We start from the raw sequence: 20,467 nt of genomic DNA on the forward strand, positions 1-20,467 counted from the left end.
TTTGGAGCAACATATGTTGCCATCCAAGCAACGTTACCATGGACGCCCCTGCTTATTTCAGCAAGACAATGCCAAGCCACGTGTTACATCAACGTGGCTTCATAGTAAAAGAGTGCGGGTACTAGACTGGCCTGCCTGTAGTCCAGACCTGTCTCCCATTGAAAATGTGTGGCGCATTATGAAGCCTAAAATAGCACAACGGAGACCCCCGGACTGTTGAACAACTTAAGCTGTACATCAAACAAGAATGGGAAAGAATTCCACCTGAGAAGCTTAAAAAAGTGTCTCCTCAATTCCCAAACGTTTCAGTGTTGTTAAAAGGAAAGGCCATGTAACACAGTAGTGAACATGCCCTTTCCCAACTACTTTGGCACGTGTTGCAGCCATGAAATTCTAAGTTTATTATTTGCAAAAAAAAATAAAGTTTATGAGTTTGAACATCAAATACTGTAAATGGTAAATGGGTTATACTTGTATAGCGCTTTTCTACCTTCAAGGTACTCAAAGCGCTTTGACACTATTTCCACATTCACCCATTCACACACACATTCACACACTGATGGCGGGAGCTGCCATGAAGGCCCTAACCACGACCCATCAGGAGCAAGGGTGAAGTGTCTTGCTCAAGGACACAACGGACGTGACGAGGTTGGTAGAAAGTGGGGATTGAACCAGGAACCCTCAGGTTGCTGGCACGGCCACTCACCCAACAGCGCCACGCCGTCCCCAATATCTTGTCTTTGTAGTGCATTCAATTGAATATGGGTTGAAAATGATTTGCAAATCATTGTATTCCGTTTATATTTACATCTAACACAATTTCCCAACTCATATGGAAACGGGGTTTGTAATATTCTTATCTTGAATTAATCCCAAATACATCATCTTAAACCTACTTTAAATTGAAAATAAATATATCTCTTTTTTTCATCATAGAAATGTGATAAAGGTGTCAAGAAACATGCAAAAGGAGAAGGAAAGTCTCTTCAGACAACTAGAGCTGTTAAGGTAAGTCCATAGCAATGTGTTTTGTTTTGTTTTTAATTACCGGTAAAATATACTCCAAACAGCAAAGTGTTATCACTCTCAATACGTGAGAAAAATACCTCACAAGTTGACTCATGCTTGGTTTTGCATTCAACTTTCATAAGCTGTTTGCTGTGTTAAAGAACTCCACTGATGATATTACTCGTAATATTACTGCATAATTACTACAATATTAATACTTGAGATTTACTTTTTAAGGGGAAAATATTTGTAATACTGCTCACGTATTGGATCTCAGAGTTTCCAGGTGTACCTGAATCAGAATTTAATAGTAACCACTGTTACTTTGGTCTGCAGGGACATGAACAAAAACCTTCGGGACGAGAAAGATGCCCAACTGACAAAGAAGAGGGTTAGTCACAGACGCCCGCTCCTTTCTCCTCCGCCGCTAACTTATGACTTCAGTGCTGACTTTAACACCGCATGGAAGCAGCACATTTATCCCCCCTAAGCTAAGTCTGGGACCAGCGCACTGCTCCTCTCCCGCCTCCTTTGAACGGCAGCTTGTTCCTGACTGAACTCAGTCAGCATCTTGGTCAAGTGTGGATGCATGGGCTGACTGACATTGAAAAGACATTCATTCTGTGTGTTATTTTGAACATTGATGCTTCTAGCAAACAGGGAAAGCTGCGTCTTAATTTATTACATCTCCGTTCCTCACGTGGGTATGAAAATAAAGGCGGTGCACAGTAAGACTAAGAGACAAGGTGGAAAATAATCTCCAAAATGCGTGAAACATGACCGGTTTTATTAGTACCTTGTATTGTCCTGCATCAAATGAGTGTGCTTAACCTGTGAAGCTTTTAGTGCCGCAGAATAAATGTCGCCACTGAGAACTTGGTAACTTTTTATTGTACTACAGGTGAAGGTGATAGTGTTAATATTTCACATCATATCGCAGCTAATTTCCTCTCTCTCCCTTCCCACAAAACCGTTTTTCAGAATCTGAATATGGCGCAGAGTTTGCTGAAAAGAGGTTCAGTCGTAGGGCAGTACTTTCTCCAAGACAAGCCATTGCAAAGGTTTGTGCGAGCTCGCAGACACCCACTGTGTACTGTCTTATCTCAACAAACGCCTTCTGTGTACCGACTTACCTACGCTGAAGACGCCCGATCTCATGTGATGGGTTGGAGCTTGTCAAAGAGAAAAAAGCAGTCAAATCAAACACATCTCAGAGTTCCCATCCGTCATGTAAAGTCAGGTGTGACTGTGAGAGCGTTGGACAGGTAGGAAAAAAACAATCAAATTATTCAAACCATATCAATTTCAGCTACAGCAGAGACAGAGTAAAACTCCTTCCTTACTGCAAGGAAATGTGACCTTTTTAGAACAGACTCGTGAGTCCTCAGCAGGTGTTCAAGGTGGTCTTCTTGGGTAGCACAGGGGTGGGTAAGAGCTCCTTCATCCAGCACTACTGCACAGGACATTTCTGCAGTCCTTTGAGCACTACTGTTGGTAAGCTTTTATCACCCTTCCACAGCCTTCAACATGTCCTTCGCTCCTTTATTAGCTTGTTTGCATCTATAGGGATAGACTTCCAGATGAGGACGCTCATTCTGGGCTCCACCTCCATCACCCTCCAGCTATGGGACACTGCAGGCCAGGAGAGGTCAGTCCACTTCGCCTTTTTTATGGTATTAGTTTGTTTTGAGCATGCATACCAGTGACGTGCAGTCACTAGAGGCAGGTGAGGCCTCGCCTCCCCTGCCATCATGGAAAGAAAAAAAATGTAAAAAGAAAAAAAAAAAATTTAATTGTTATATGTATCCAGTGATTATACTATAAAGTTATTTTCCATTTAACTTCACCAGTTTTAGATTATTTTTATTCAAAATCGCTGAATTTTCACATTTGCCGTTCAAATACTGAGAAGAGACGGTGCGGTGATCAGCAGCCAGTTGAGGCACGTCACTCAGTGCCTCAACATGGATTCCGGACTCGGCTAACTGCTGGCCTGCTGTGCAGTGAGACCGTATTGCTATATGAACTATATTATACATTTCCATAGTTTAGTTAGCTGAGGTATATAATGTACAGTGTATTTTGTCAACAACTGTATGTGTGTAACGTATTTCTTGTGTTGAGCGATCATAAAACGGCTGCAAAAGACGCACTGGCTGAGGCTCCAGTAGCCCCGCCTCCTGCACCCCCGCCGTAGAATTGTTATATCAACTAAAGCCCACACTTAAACTTTCCACGTGCAAGATTGAATCTATTTTAAAAAATGATTTCATAAGAAGCCAAAAAGTGCAAAAACAATAATGTTCGTGTTGGAGGAGTTGTGAATGACTGAAGGGACACAACATTAGGTACACCTGCAGACTGCAGGTGTACCTAATTCACAACTCCTCCAACACGAACATTATTGTTTTTGCACTTTTTGGCTTCTTATTAAATAACTTTTGTAACCTATTTTCATGGGCTTTCCTCTTTGTGATGTTAAGTTCCTGTTATGCGCTGTTATACAGTATATGCCTTGAGCTCTTATTTTGAAGGCGCTAAGAGTGGAAGTGATGTCACGGAGTGGAGCGGAGGTTTTTGAAAGAAGGTAAATAAAGTGGTCCTCGTGTAAACTGGAGCCTCCGTGTTTGTTATTTTGTAGTTTCATACAGTATAGGCGACATTTATAAACCCTCGGTTACACTTTTTTAAATAGATTCAATCTTGCACGTGGAACGTTTAAGTGAGGGCTTTAGTTGCGGCGCATGGACTTAATTTAGTAAAGGTAAGACCATAATAACGTTTTTTTTATTAAATGTGCTTTTTTGTGTGCTACAGTTTGTATGTGTAAAGTTAAAGTTAAGTTAAAGTACCAATGATTGTCACACACACACTAGGTGTAATGAAATGTGTCCTCTGCATTCGACCCATCCCCTTGATCACCCCCTGGGAGGTGAGGGGAGCAGTGGGCAGCAGCGGCGCCGCGCCCGGGAATAATTTTTGGTGATTTAACCCCCAATTCCAAGCCTTGATGCTGAGTGCCAAGCAGGGAAGAATGCTGGTATGAGCTTTTAAACATAACCCGTTAACTGCTGCCAATCAAATGGTGAATAAGATACTCTTTAGGGTTCATATGTTTGTAAATCTGACTGTGATGAAGTCAGTGCCTCACCAGCCATCAACCTCACCGCACGTCACTGATGCATAGTTACAATATTGTGCATCACATATTTCCAGTTTCTCATTACATGTTCGAAAAAGAGTAGGAAGTTAAAGTTAAAGTACCAATGATTGTCACACACAGAGTAGGTGTGGTGAAATTTGTCCTCTGCATTTGACCCCCTTGATCACCCCCTGGGAGGTGAGGGGAGCAGTGGTCAGCAGCGGCGCCGCGCCCGGGAATCATTTTTGGTGATTTAACCCCCAATTCCAACCCTTGATGCTGAGTGCCAAGCAGGGAGGTAATGGGTCCCATTTTTATAGTCTTTGGTATGACTCGGCCGGGGTTTGAACTCACAACCTACCGATCTCAGGGCGGACACTCTAACCACTAGGCCACTGAGTAGTAGAAGAATCACAGTGTGTTTAATCATACCCCTTTTACTGCGTCATAGCATTTGATAACACATTTGTTTGTTCACTCTTTGCTCGATATGTAACACAAATATACAAATAATAAATACATCAGTAATAAAGTTCTCATGAATAGCTACAAGTTGTGATTCACATAATGAGATAAATTAAATGATCACCTTATTCAATAAGTTGACTACCCTATTTTTCGGACTATAAGTCGCCGTTTTTTTCATAGTTTGGGTGCGACTTATACTCAGGAGCGACTTATGTGTGAAATTATTAACACATTAGCGTAAAATATCGAATAATATTATTTATCTCATTCACGTAAGAGACTAGACCAGGGGTCGGCAACCTTTACCAGTCAAAGAGCCATTTTGACCAGTTTCACAAATTTATAGAAAACAATGGGAGCCGCAAATTTTTTTTGAAATTTTAAACAAATAACACTGCATACAATTTTTTTTTTTTTTGCTTTATGCTATGTATAAACCAGGGGTCTCAGACACGCTGCCCTCACCTTTATGTGGAATTTGAAAGCTGGTGCGGCACGCGGGTTTTAAATGAATGGCGCTTGTCAGCGCCATGCGTGCCGTGATGGTACAGCATATAGCACACACTACAACCAGCGTGCCTGATCACCCACAATTTGTATGGTGTTTCCGCCTGCTCACGTAGGTGACAGCAAGGCATACTTAGTCAACAACCACACAGGTTACACTGACGGTGGCGGTATAAAAAAAAAAACTAACACTCTTACTAATAATGCGCCACACTGTGAACCCACACCAAACAAGAATGACAAACACATTTCGGGAGAACATCTGCACAGTAACACAACATAAACACAACAGGACAAATACCCAGAATCCCATGCAGCCCTAACTCTTCCGGGATACGAGATGGGGGGGGGGGGTGTTGTGTGAGGGAGCAGGGTTGGGGCGGGGGCGGGGTTTGGTGGTAGCAGGGGTGTATAATGTAGCCCGGAAGAGTCAGGGCTGCATGGGATTCTGGGTGTTTGTTCTGTTGTGTTTATGTTGTGTTAAGGTGCAGATGTTCTCCCGAAATGTGTTTGTCATTCTTGTTTGGTTTTGGTTCACAGTGTGGCGCATTATTAGTAAGAGTGTTAAAGTTGTTTTATATGGTCACCGTCAGTGTAACCTGTGTGGCTGTTGACCAAGTATGCCTTGCTGTCACGTACGTGTGCAAGCAGAAGATGTATATTGTATAACAAGTGTTGGGCTGGCACGCTGTTAATACATATTGTAGAGGGCGCCAAATGTTGTACCATCATGGCACGCCCTTAATATAGCCATAAGGGTGAAAATCGATGAATATTAATCCCGGGAGTTTTCTGCGAGAGGCACTGAAATCCGGAAGTCTCACGGGACAATTGGGGGGTTCAGCAATTAAGCTGCTGAGCCGCATCAGAGTGATCAAAGAGCCGCATGCGGCTCCGGAGCCGCGGGTTGCCGACCCCTGGACTAGTTGTATAAGATTTCATGGGATTTAGCGATTAGGAGTGACAGATTGTTTGGTAAACGTATAGCATGTTCTATATGTTATAGTTATTTGAATGACTCTTACCATAATATGTTACGTTAACATACCAGTTGGTTATTTATGCCTCATATAACGTACACTTATTCAGCCTGTTGTTCACTATTCTTGATTTATTTTAAATTGCCTTTCAAATGTCTATTCTTGGTGTTGGCTTTTATCAAATACATTTCCCCAAAAAATGCGACTTATACTCCAGTGCGACTTATATATGTTTTTTTTCTTCTTTATTATGCATTTTCGGCCGGTGCGACTTATACTCCAGAGCGACTTATACTCCGAAAAATACGGTAACTATAACATATAGAACATGCTATACGTTTACCAAACAATCTGTCACTCCTAATGGCTAAATCCCATGAAATCTTATACGTCTAGTCTCTTACGTGAATGAGATCAATAATATTATTTGATATTTTACGCTAATGTGTTAATAATTTCACACATAAGTCGCTCCTGAGTATAAGTCGCACCCCCGGCCAAACTATGAAAAAAAACTGCGACTTATAGTCCGAAAAATACGGTATTTCCAGTTTCTCAGCAGAGTGTGTTTAATCATACCCCTTTTAGTGTGTCATACCATTTGCTAACACATTTGTTTGTTCACTCTGTGCTCGATATGTAACACAAATATACAAATAATAAATACATCAATGATAAAGTTCTCATGAATAGCTACAAGTTGTGATTCACATGATGAGATAAATTAAATGATCATCACCTTATTCAATAAGTTGACTAGACGTGTATCAGTATTCTTCCTTATACTCTGTAAACACTTTGAATTTAAACAGTTTCCTAAACGTGATCTTATCAGTACATTGTTTGACTCATTCCATAATTTAATTCCACATACTGACATGCTAAAGGTTTTAAGTGTTGTACGTGCATACAATTATTTAAACTTTTTCCCTAAAATTATATTTCTCCTGTTTTGAGATTTGTTTTCTCTTTTTCGGGTATACAGTTATAGTTTGCTTTCTGCATAATTTTTGCTGTTTGCAAATTCACCAAAATCATTGAATTTCAATATTTTTATCCACTAAATAAAGTGTTCTCTATAACAGACATTATGAATTATCCTAACTGATCTTTTTTGTAACACGGTTAGCGAATGAAGCGTACTTTCGTAGTTATTTCTCCATACTTCTACACAATAACTCAGATATGGTAACACTGGCGAGCAGTACAGAATATGGAGTGATTTTTGGTCCCGTAGATGTTTTTGCTTTATTCATTATTGTTATTGAATTTCTTGCCACCTAACTATTTTTATAAGTGTTTTTTTTTACTTAATTTTATCATCACTTAATAATGTAGTTTCTTTTACCCTGAAGATATCTACTTCATCTATTTGTATTTGTGTTTGACTTTCTCTACTACTGTTACCGTATAGCAGAGGTGGGACCAAGTCATTGTTTTGCAAGTCACAAGTAAGTCTCAAGTCTTTGCCCTCAAGTCCGAGTCAAGTCCCGAGTCAAGACAGGCAAGCCCCGAGTCAAGTCCAAAGTCAACACTGGAAAGTCTCAAGTCAAGTCCTAAGTCCTGCATTTTGAGTTTCGAGTCCTTTCAAGTCCTTTTAACCACAGACTAATATATTAACACAGATTGTGTATGCTTCTCAAACGCTGTATTTATTTATTAAAACAAGTGCATTTTAAATTGCAGGAAAGAAAATTGTGCTGACATTGCACTTTATAATAGCACTATTAACCAGTCATTTTAAACATTAACTCAATCCTTTACAGAACAAACACATTGAAAAATAAAGTGCAAATGTACTTATTTGTACAAAAGTGTTAACATTGAAAAAACATGACATATACGTGAACATAACAAAAAAGTTGTACTTTTTATGTCAGGGCCCTATGCTGCATTGCATTTGCAAAAGACCAAATTAGCCAAGAGTCTGTCAGTCATTTGTGCACGATGGGGGCGTAGTATGATGCCACCATTGCTGAAAACTCGCTCCACTGGAGCACTGGAGGCAGGCACTGCCAAGACTCTCATGGCCACTCGGAACAGTGAAGGAAGAGTCTTCATGTTCAATGCCCAGAACAAAAGGGGGGAGAGAGTTGTTTTGGGTTGGTGCACTACTTGTAAGTGTATCTTGTGTTTTTTATGTTGATTTAATTAAAAAAAGAAAAGAAAAAAAAAATTATTTCTTGTGCGGCCCGATACCAATCGATCCACGGACCAGTACCGGGCCGCGGCCCGGTGGTTGGGGACCACTGAGGTAAACAACCAACAGTATGTCAGAAAGCTAGCTAAAACGGTACACATATTCATAATATAGTATACATTTTAACTGACCTTTATTTTACTATTTTTGTCTTTTTTTAGGTGGCTAAAATACGCGGTGCTGCTGACCGCCGTCTAACGTTACGTGTGATATATTGACTAACGTAACCCTGCTTAAAAAAAATCACTGAACAAAAAGTATGAATATGGTAGTGAACTGCAACAGATTCCCGTGTTTGCAATAACGTTATAACGTTAGCAGTGAGTTTACAGCCTCACTGATTTAACTACACAGCAAATAAAAGTCACGTTACTTAGCCAATAAACGTTATCTTACATTCAAAACTTACCGTTCTTTGTGCAACTTCAAATGCCGGACGAAGTTGGAAGTTGTTGCCTCTCCATCAGTAATTTTCGAACCGCATGTGTTGCATACTGCAAACCGTTTTGTGTTGACCACCTCGTAATTTTTATAGCCAAACAAAATTATTTTAGGTATCATTTTTTGTTCACTGGCGTGTGGTTTGGACATGTCTTCTTCGTTGGTTGTCCTGCAATTTGATTGGATGAATGCTGTGTGATGAAAACAAAGTAGATCTAATTTGATTGGCTGTTGTACTGACACCACACCAGCTGACACACATAACGCTGATAGACAAGTACACAATGAAAAATACGGAGCGCTCCCGAATAACTTTTTCATCTTTGGGTTTTGGGGAAAGTAGCAAGTCATGTCAAGTCATGTCAATTCAAAAGGCTCAAGTCCAAGTGAAGTCACAAGTCATTGATGTTAAAGTCTAAGTCGAGTTGCAAGTCTTTTTACATTTTGTCAAGTCGAGTCTAAAGTCATCAAATTCATGACTCGAGTCTGACTCGAGTCCAAGTCGTGTGACTCGAGTCCACACCTCTGCCGTATAGCATTATTTTAGTTTTACTGAGATTCAAGGATGGTATGTTTTTGTCAAACCATCTCTTTAATTTGTTCATTTCTTCTGTTTTTATTTTTATCAACTTCTGTGTGTTCTCTTCGGAACAAAATGGGGTCATATTGTCTGCAAATAGTAATAATTTTAAGATTTTTCTAACTTTACATATGTCATTTATATGTAGAAATTGAAGAATGTTGGCCCCAGTATTGATCCCTGGAGTATGCCACCCGATGTTTTAGTCTGCTACTAACCTTCTTTACTTTCTTCCACACGTTTGCAGGTTTCGCTGCATCACGGAGCAGTATTACCGCAAGGCTGACGGCGTTCTGGTTGTGTATGATGTCACTCAGGCGGCCTCCTTCACCGCTGTGAGAGGGTGGATGGAATCAGTGGAGGTGGGTGGGCTGGTTGTTGAACAACCAGCGTTGGTGGGTAGAGTAGCCAGAAATTGTACTCAAGTAAGAGTACTGTTACTTTAGAGATGTATTACTCAAGTAAAAGTAAGGAGTAGTCACCCAAATATTTACTTGAGTAAAAGTAAAAAGTATGTTGTGAAAAAACTACTCAAGTACCCGTTCGTTTAATGATGACGGCAACAAATAATGCACAAAAACATTAAAATAGCAATGAGCAAATTCAGAGCCAGGAATATCTCTTAAGCAACTAAAACAATAATATATATTAAATAATAATACATTAACATAAAAAAAATTAAGGCAAATTGAGCCACAATAACTTAACAGCACCATAGGCTCAGTAGGCAGAGATTACAAAGGAAAATAACAAGTTAGCCTTTACGCAAACCATAAACTGATAGGTGTGGGCTGCACCTGGGAACACACTGTGCATTTCTGACTGGTGTTTGTATGTATGCGTGAGTGTGTGCGACTATGCGTGTGTGTGTCTCTGTCTGTCTGTCTATGAGGCTGCAGTGCGTTAATAAATGTCCCCACACGATGTACATTTGGCAGTGATTCATAGCAGGGAAGCTAACATCAGCCTACGGTGACAGCCAAAATATCTACTAACGTTACTTACCGCCATGTGCTTCCTCAAATTTGACGTTGAGTTCATGCAAGCTTAAGCTTGTTAATCATGTGACCGCCTGGCTCTGTTTGATTGGTGAAACGGAGTCAAACGTCACCGGTGACCAATGTTCCCTCTATTTGTTCATGTGTGTGAGCAAAGGCAAAAACTCCCTGAGCATTCAGTGGAGCCCATGTGAGCAACATCAGACGTGCACACTGTGGCTACACCAGCAGCACACCTGTCCCAAACCTGACTAAATAACAAGTTAAATCTCCATCCATCCATCCATCCATTTTCTACCGCTTGTCCCTTTCGGGGTCGCGGGGGGTGCTGGAGCCTATCTCAGCTGCATTCGGGCAGAAGACGGGGTACACCCTGGACAAGTCCCCACCTCATCGCAGGGCCAACACAGATAGACAGACAACATTCTCTTATTATTATAATCAAATGACAGCAGTCATTTCCATGAGGTTATTTTCTAATATAAGTGTTTAGGCCCACTTACAATGACAATAACAACAAATATAGTTTTTCATGAACTGTGTACTTGTATTGTTTGTCTGGGTGGAGGTCCTGCTTTGGAAATAATTTGTACCCCTTTCAGACATTGCATTTAGTTCCCTTAAAAACATTCACATGTTGCACAATGAGATGTAAGCAGGGGATCATGTGTACATTCCTGCAACTTCCTGTTTGTAAAAAATATATTTTTATTAGTATTTATTTAATATACTAACAGCATTTCATGATTCATTTTTAGAAATTAAGATTCCTAATAAATGACACTAGAATAAGCACACATTTGATTGGTAAATCATAGAGTAACGACCTGGAATGACACTTTATGTGTGGTGTTGGAGTTGTCCGACTTTTTGTGTGGCTGTAAACGCATCACTGGCTAAGTGCCATATGTGCACGTGTTGGCGCAAGTGAGAAAGAGCGAGCGGCTGCTGTTGATATAACAAAGTTGCTTTTGGTCTGGATTGTACTGCAGAAAATGACCAGTTTTGCTAGATATCCTTTTGTTTACTAATGTTTTGGTGATGTGTTTATGGCCGACAATAAAGAGTTTTGCTCAGTAAAGTGATGGATGGAATTCATGTCCTTAAAGCGTCACGACAGACGTTACAATATTTGAACAATGATGACGAAAACGTTTTTTTCTGTCGTGTCCGTGTCGTGTCGAAAATTGTTAAGCGCTTATTTTTTTATTTGGTTTTGTGCGTGGCATAGATTTGCCGTGCGCAGAGGACGCCTGAGCAGTGCGCAATTGCACAGGCGCGCACCTTAGAGGGAACATTGCCAGTGACTGCATTTGATTGGTAAAACGGAGTCAAACGTCACCAGTGACTGCATTTGATTGGTGAAACGCAGGCATGCGATAGATCCTACTTTGAAGGTCTGTCTGACAAAACAAAACAAACAAAGCGTGCATTAACAGATGGATAAAAAATCAGTAGCGAGCTGAATGTAGATAAATGGAGCGGAGTAAAAGTAGTGTTTCTTCTCTATAAATATACTCAAGTAAAAGTATGTTGCATTAAAACTACTCTTAGAAGTACAATTTATCCCAAAAGTTACTCAAGTAGATGTAACGGAGTAAATGTAGCGTGTTACTACCCACGTCTGACAACCAGTAATATTTTATGATTCTTGATTACATAACTATAATTCAACTGTCTCACATTAGAGTGAGTAAAGTGAAGTGGTGTGTGTCCCAGGAGAAGATGTGCGACGGCGCTGTGCTGATGATGCTGGGGAACAAGGTTGACCTGGCAGACGTTTCGGAAAATAGAAAAGTGATGACTAGAGATGGGCAGAAGTTGGCACAAGTAAGGTCCAATTTCTCATTCAAGAACTTTTTGCTTCTGCTGGGATAATCAAATATATTCTCTTTTCCTCTGGTCTAAACAGCAGCACCAAGCTTTGTTTTACGAGTGCAGTGCTAAAACTGGATATAATATGGAGGAGCTGATGACTCACCTGGCTCAGTAGGACTCTTTTACATTTTTTTCCACCACAATATTCACTACAGCATTTTTCGGAGTATAAGTCGCTCCGGAGTATAAGTCGCACCGGCCGAAAATGCATAATAAAGAAGGAAAAAACATGTATAAGTCGCACTGGAGTATAAGTCGCATTTTTTGGGGAAATGTATTTGATAAAAGCCAACAACAAGAATAGACATTTGAAAGGCAATTTAAAATAAATCAAGAATAGTGAACAACAGGCTGAATAAGTGTACGTTATATGAGGCATAAATAACCAACTGGTATGTTAACGTAACATATTATTGTAAGAGTCATTCAAATAACTATAACATATAGAACATGCTATACGTTTACCAAACAATCTGTCACTCCTAATCGCTAAATCCCATGAAATCTTATACGTCTAGTCTCTTACGTGAATGAGATAAATAATATTATTTGATATTTTACGGTAATGTGTTAATCATTTCACACATAAGTCGCTCCTAAGTATAAGTCGCACCCCCGGCCAAACTATGAAAAAAAACTGCGACTTATAGTCCGAAAAATACGGTATTTCTTACAGAAGCTATGATTTAATTTATTGTATGATGCCTGTTCAGTGTCCAAATATTATATAGTTATGATGATAATAATAATAATAAATTCAATAATAGAAACCACATCAAATAAGGGTTGGAAAGAAGAAAAAAGAAGATAAGGGGGGGATTTTAAGAACAAGAGGAGGACAAGACCGAGAGTGACAATAAAAACACAACAGCAACAAAGGTCCACCAGCAGATAAAATATGATACCAATATTCATAAAAACTCATTAATGAAGTAAACAATAATACACTATTGACAATGATCATTATTACACTATAATTATAACAATACAAATATAACAGTATTCATAAAAACAAATTAATGAAGTGAACAGTATCAATACAGTATTTACAATGATCATTACGACACTATAATTATTATAATAATAGTAATAACAATTTTAACTACGAATAATATTCTCTAGGGGCGCTCAAAAAAATCGATTCACATCCGATTTGTGATTTATTTTTATTTTTATTTTTATTCTAAATTGATTCATAGTTTTCAAAAATGTATTTAAAAAAGTTTATATTTGTATTTCTTATTTTTTTAAGAATCACATTTTAAAAATGTTTTTAGGTAGAGATGTCCGATAATATCGGACTGCCGATATTATCGGCCGATAAATGCTTTAAAATATAATATCGGAAATTATCGGTATCTGTTTCAAAATTATCGGTATCGGTTTCAAAAAGTAAAATGTATGACTTTTTAAAACGCCACTGTGTACACGGACGTAGGGAGAAGTGCAGAGCGCCAATAAACCTTAAAGGCACTGCCTTTGCGTACTGGCCCAGTCACATAATATATACGACTTTTAACACACACAAGTGAATGCAATTCATACTTGGTCAATAGCCATACAGGTCACACTAAGGGTGGCCGTTTGAACAACTTTAACACTGTTACAAATATGCGCCACACTGTGAACCCACACCAAACAAGAATGACAAACACATTTCGGGAGAACAGCCTCACCATAACACAACATAAACACAACATAAACACAACAGAACAAACACCCAACAAACACAACAGAACAAATATCGGTTGATATCGTAATCGGTAATTAAGAGTTGGACAATATCGCGATATCGGCAAAAAACCCATTATCGGACATGTCTATTTTTAGGCCATCTCCATGGTTACTCGCACTTCAGCAACCAAAATGTTTTGTAACCTTTTTTGGAAAGGTTTTATTATAATTACCATACAAATAAATAATTGCAAGAACCTGTTTGAATCGAGAATCGATTCTGAATCAAATCGTCACCCGAAGAATCAAAATCTGATCTAATCGTGAGGTACCCAAACATTCCCACCTATAATATTTACTTTTTATTATCACAATAACTATCAACTCAAATGTAGCAATACAAAAATAAATAAGTAGAGTATGAAAGAACTACATTATCTGATAGTGTAATGATAAGAATAGGGCACGTTTAGTGGTGTGCCATGTTTTAGGTGATGTATTCCTAAGTGTGTCAGTGTGTACATAATACATAAGTAAGTATTACCGGTAATGTGTTTTCTGTAGTGTGTATGCATGTTTTTGTCACCCAATGTGTGTATTATTTGATCTCTTCCAGTGTTTCATCTAGGGGTGTAATGGTACGTGTATTTGTATTGAACCGTTTCGGTACGGGTGTTTCGGTTCGGTTCGGAGGTGTACCGAACGAGTACACATGCTAGCAGCGCCCGGGCTAGGGCAACATGTAAAAGCCAGAGCTGGAAGACCCTCCTGCCTCGTTAAGATCTCCCGTTTGGGAACACTTTGGCTGCGCGATACAACAATGGAGGACGGAGGTTTGCCGACATTGTTCAGCAGCTGCTTCTGACAACACGTCAAACATGTGTTGCACCTTTCCTGCTTCCGGCTCCCAGACCGTAGTCGAGGAGCGCAGGGGAAACACTCCTCCAGGGCCGATGTATTCTCGGGGGCAACACCCTTCACTCTGTGGGTCTCCACAGCTCCGGACTCCAGGGTAAATGACGAGTCCGTCGATTAGTTGCAAATCGTGGCTTTATTGAGGTCTTGCACACAGCCAATCCAACAAAACAGTAGCCACTCCCCGCACTCACGCTACCCCTCCCTCACCTCACATGCTGTCACATATTAAAGGGCCACACACACACATACGCTACTCTCATAACACATGCTAACTAGGGATGTCCGATAATGGCTTTTTTGCCGTTATCCGATATTCCGATATTGTCCAACTCTTAATTACCGATACCTATATCAACCGATATTGATATATACAGTCGGTGAATTAACACATTATTATGCCTAATTTGGACAACCAGGTATGGTGAAGATAAGGTCCTTTTTAAAAAAAAAAAATTTTAATAATTAGTAAAACAATATAAAAACAGTTACATAGAAACAAGTAATTAATGAAAATTAGTCAAATTAACCGTTAAAGGTTAGTACTATTAGTGGAGCAGCAGCACGCACAATCATGTGTGCTTACGGACTGTATCCCTTGCAGACTGTATTGATATATATTGATATATAATGTAGGAACCAGAATATTAATAACAGAAAGAAACAACCCTTTTGTGTGAATGAGTGTAAATGGGGGAGGAAGGTTTTTTGGGTTGGTGTACTAATTGTAAGTGTATCTTGTGTTTTTTATGTTGATTTAATTAAAAAAATAAAAATAAAAAACCCACATACCGATAATAAAAAAAATGATACCGATAATTTCCGATATTACATTTTAAAGCATTTATCGGCCGATAATATCGGACATTTTTAATGCTGACCCATTTGAAGCGACACCACCGCATTCAAGCAGCCTCTCCTCGGCGAGTCAGGCAGGGCTAAAGCAATAACAAATGTTTTTATAGCAGCAGATATAAGTCCATATTGCATTAAAACTAGATTTTGACCCACTTCTATGGTGGAAGAACAATGAGCCCATATATCCTCTTACTGCCAGGCTGGTGGTGGGGGGAAAGAAAAGTTAATCTGAGGCTGAGTTGACTTGAAACTGTTTAATGTTGCACTTTTTATATGTAGAAGAAAAGTTTTGCCATTTTATTTAAATCAATCAATCAATCAATTCCTTTGTCATTGTCATAATAACACTTAAGTCGTACATGTCAACGAGATTTTGTTTGAGCTTTGTCTACCGGCATAGAAACTGCATTGAAGTGCAGGTTGACCATAGTTTACAGTCTAGCATTGTCAAGAAGATTGCGAATAGAAGGGCGTGGGGGTGGGAACAGTCAGATGTCTGATGAGTGTTACGTTGATGTTGCAGCAATGCAATGTCCAGAGCACAATTATTGAGGTGGTGAAGAGTGAGGTAATAAGATGGTCCGGGGCAGCTAAGGGGCAGGCTGTTCATTTAGCAGTCTCACAGCCTGGGGATACAGACTGTGAGACATTCTGGTGGTCCTGGCGCAAATTGATCTATACCTCCTTCCAGCAGTGACGTGCGGTGAGGTTGATGGCTGGTGAGGCACTGACTTCATCACAGTCAGATTTACAAACATATGAACCCTAAAGAGTATCTTATTCACCATTTGATTGGCAGCAGTTAACGGGTTATGTTTAAAAGCTCATACCAGCATTCTTCCCTGCTTGGCACTCAGCATCAAGGGTTGGAATTGGGGGTTAAATCACCAAAAATGATTCCCGGGCGTGGCGCCGCTGCTGCCCACTGCTCCCCTCACCTCCCAGGGGGTGATCAAGGGGATGGGTCAAATACAGACGACAAATTTCATTACACCTAGTGTGTGTGTGACAATCATTGGTACTTTAACTTAACTTTAACTTTACACATGCAAACTGCAGCACACAAAAAAGCACATTTAATAAAAAAAAACTTTATTATGGTCTTACCTTTACTTACAAATTAAGTCCATGCGCCACAACTAAAGCCCTCACTTAAACTTTCCACGTGCAAGATTGAATCTATTTAAAAAAGTGTAACCGAGGGTTTATAAATGTCGCCTATACTGTATGAAACTACAAAATAACAAACACGGAGGCTCCAGTTTACACGAGGACCACTTTATTTACATTCTTTCAAAAACTTCCGCTCCACCCCATGTCATCACTTCCGCTCTTAGCGCCTTCAAAATAAGAGCTCGAGGCATATACTGTATAACAGCACATAACAGGAACTTAACATCACAAAGAGGAAAGCCCATGAAAATAGGTTACAAAAGTTATTTAATAAGAAGCCAAAAAGTGCAAAAACAATAATGTTCGTGTTGGAGGAGTTGTGAATTAGATACACCTGCAGTCTGCAGGTGTACCTAATGTTGTGTCCCTGCAGTCATTCACAACTCCTCCAACACGAACATTATTGTTTTTGCACTTTTTGGCTTCTTATGAAATAACTTTTTTAAATAGATTCAATCTTGCACGTGGAAAGTTTAAGTGTGGGCTTTAGTTGATATAACAATTCTACGGCGGGGGTGCAGGAGGCGGGGCTACTGGAGCCTCAGCCAGTGCGTCTTTTGCAGCCGTTTTATGATCGCTCAGCACAAGAAATACGTTACACACATACAGTTGTTGACAAAATACACTGTACATTATATACCTCAGCTAACTAAACTATGGAAATGTATAATATAGTTCATATAGTGAGTGACGTGCCTCAACTGGCTGCTGTTTACCGCACCGTCTCTTCTCAGTATTTGAACGGCAAATGTGAAAATTAAACGATTTTGAATAAAAATAATCTAAAACTGGTGAAGTTAAATGGAAAATAACTTTATAGTATTATCACTGGATACATATAACAATTTAATTTTTTTTTTTCCTTTTTACATTTTTTTTCTTTCCATGATGGCAGGTGAGGCGGGGCCTCACCTGCCTCTAGTGACTGCAAGTCACTACCTTCCAGAGGGTAGCAGGTTGAAGAGGCCTTGTGCTGGGTGGTATCTGTCCCTCAGGATGTTATGTACTCGCTTTAGGCAGCGAGTTGTGTACATGGCACTCATCTCTGGGAGTATCGTCTTTGTAATTTTCCCCGCCGCTTTAACCACTCGCTGGTTCGCTTTAGTGCAGCTAGCTAACCACACTAAAAAGCCGTAAGTTAGGACTCTGCTGATGGCACAGTTGTAAAAGTTTACCATTGATTTCTGCGGAATGTTTGCGCATTTTAGTTTCCGACTGTAGAAGCAGTGTTAATGTCCCAGCATAGATCTTCTGTTATGTTCACCCCTAAAAATCTGAGCAACAACTTGAGGCAGTTTAATGTTGATTAACGTGAACCTTGACTTAAACAAGTTGAAAAACGTATTGGGGTGTTACCATTTAGTGGTAAATTGTACGGAATATGTACTGTGCAATCTACTAATAAAAGTCTCAATCAATCAAAAAAAGCACTTTATATGTAGAAAGGTTTTGTTAAGAAACCATTCTGAGCCTTATCTTGTTTAGTTTTTATTTTATATATGTTAACCACATTAATCCTGGCAATGGACCATACCTGCCAACTACTCCGGTTTTCCCGTAATTAGTACGGTTGTCATCAACCTATTCCGGGTTAGGGTTGCAGTGATAAAAAATACGGTTTTTCATTAATTAAAAAAAAAAATTTTTTTTTAAGTTTTATTCACGAAATCGCATAACAACAATGACAATCGACACTGCTTCCCGTAACTTCCTATCGAGCCATTCCGAATGCCATGCGCGAGGCTATTTATAGCACCGCTGCCAAGCACGAGGCACCTGTTGCCATTGTTTCCAAACGAGCGAACGATCATGGAATCAGCCGGAGAAAAATCGCAAACGAGTCTTAAACCGAAAAGAAAACTGCAGTCATTCCGTGAAGAATATTCAAAAGCCTATCCGGGAATAATTATCCGTTCCAAAAAGGGTGAAAACTACGCGAATTGCACCTTGTGCAGACAAGATTTTTCAATCGGACACGGAGGAATTAGCGATGTAAAAGACCACGTTGGGACAAAAAAACACAATTCTAATGCCGTTGCTAGCGATACAAGTGGAAAACTTTCAACGTTTTTCGGATTTTAGCCACAAAAAGGTAATGACACCAATGTTATCTATTGGAATTGTTTAGTACTGTTATACTGTTAAAAGTGTTTATACTATTTATGCTTTCAAGTCCAAGTTGAAGAAATCTTGTTAAATGTTGACAGCATAACTACCAAAATACAGAAGTATGTCCTTAATATTTTTGCAGTGCTATTTCTGTTGAAAAGTTAAAATGATTACATTAGAGATGTGATGTGCCACTTTTCAAGTGTCTGATGGCTTAAATTAATTGTCATTAATTTTTCATATTTTGAATTCTTTTGAAAGGCTTACAAAAAAACTACATTTGAATTGTAATTCCATGCTATTGACAGGACTATTAATGTTAATGAAGTTAGCTTACCATGTTTACAGTATGATAATTGTGATAGAAATGTGAATTTTAGGCACAGAATATTTTTTTACAATTGAACAAGGCAGTAGATTATACAAGCTTGGACAGAAAGTTAATAATGACACCAATTTTTTTTTAATGGTATTGTTTAGTACTGTTTTACCATTTTTTTACTGTAAAAAGTGTTTGTACTGTTTATACTTTCAATTAACAAATTGAAGTCTTGTGAAAGGTTGACAGGATAACTGGCATTAACTGTCAAAATAATTTCAAACTATTGAAGTTAGCTTACAGAATAAACATGCCAATCAACCCATATGATTTTTGCTGTAATATTTTTGTTTTGAAAAGTCACTGTGACTGATAGAAAAGTGATGGTTTTAGCAACATTTTAACCTGTCTGAATGCTAATAATCATTTTGCGTCGGGGGGCGAAGCCTGAACCCCCCACCAGGACAAAGTCCTCGTGGGCCCTGGACCCTGGCTACTAGGTTTTTCTGATTTCAAAAGTTGGCAGGTATGATGGACCCTGTGTGTGTATGTATGTTATGCCATTGTTTCCAAATTTGGTAAATAAATAACCAAAAAATGTATATTTTGTTATTTTCTTACTGAACCGAACCGTGACCTCTCAACCGAGGTACGTGCCGAACCGAAATGTTTGTGTACCGTTACACCCCTAGTTTCATCACAGTGTAATTTATGGCTTTATTACTGCTTTTGTCTGCAATAGAAATGCTGCAGTGCACTTCTACATACGAGACAAGGCGTTATGTTTATAAGGGCACACTTTTATATGTTTCATCATAATTTGATTGTGTTGGTGTACCTAATGTTGTAGTCACGCAGTCACATTTTATTTGTATTTTTCTATTCCAGGATGTTGGTTGCCCAGATTGATCGACAACGTGAAGACACACTTTCCCTGGCACAGTGTGCCGCACGAAGAGGTTGCTGTGCATGATCAGCGGACGTTTTCAAGAAGGGCACGATTTGTTGGCCTCGCAGTTCGTTAGTTGGGACAGTTCTGAGTTAAAAGTTAAAATTACACTTGCACAACTGGACAGTGAAGTCCAGAGATTAACAACACGCACACATTGTGTAATGTTCTGTTTGCTCAAAGGCGAGTTTACTGTAAAGCTCTGGTTCGGTTAAATATAGTTGGGTTTACCCTTCTTGTCATAGTCTATTTCCTGACTGCTTCCTCC

At 39.3% G+C, this 20,467-nt stretch overlaps 1 protein-coding gene across 3 annotated transcripts in view; it reads left to right on the plus strand.

The window, feature by feature from the left end:
• Nucleotides 1-20,427, plus strand: part of cracr2b (calcium release activated channel regulator 2B) — a 62,137-nt gene extending 41,710 nt beyond the window's left edge. Inside the window, exons 9-18 of one of the 3 annotated variants that reach the window (XM_072913974.1) lie at nucleotides 937-1,008; nucleotides 1,345-1,399; nucleotides 1,990-2,069; nucleotides 2,153-2,273; nucleotides 2,376-2,502; nucleotides 2,575-2,656; nucleotides 9,574-9,688; nucleotides 12,044-12,154; nucleotides 12,237-12,313; nucleotides 20,139-20,427. In XM_072913974.1, the coding sequence (XP_072770075.1) occupies nucleotides 937-1,008; nucleotides 1,345-1,399; nucleotides 1,990-2,069; nucleotides 2,153-2,273; nucleotides 2,376-2,502; nucleotides 2,575-2,656; nucleotides 9,574-9,688; nucleotides 12,044-12,154; nucleotides 12,237-12,313; nucleotides 20,139-20,223 (925 nt within the window). In that variant the 3' untranslated portion in view covers nucleotides 20,224-20,427. The remainder of the gene's footprint in view (nucleotides 1-936; nucleotides 1,009-1,344; nucleotides 1,400-1,989; nucleotides 2,070-2,152; nucleotides 2,274-2,375; nucleotides 2,503-2,574; nucleotides 2,657-9,573; nucleotides 9,689-12,043; nucleotides 12,155-12,236; nucleotides 12,314-20,138) is intronic. The other 2 variants (XM_072913975.1, XM_072913976.1) reach the window with 2 other exon arrangements.
• The last annotated feature ends 40 nt before the right edge of the window (nucleotides 20,428-20,467 follow it).

The sequence above is a fragment of the Nerophis lumbriciformis genome, linkage group LG10 (genome assembly GCF_033978685.3).
Source record: "Nerophis lumbriciformis linkage group LG10, RoL_Nlum_v2.1, whole genome shotgun sequence".
Classification (NCBI taxonomy): domain Eukaryota; kingdom Metazoa; phylum Chordata; class Actinopteri; order Syngnathiformes; family Syngnathidae; genus Nerophis; species Nerophis lumbriciformis.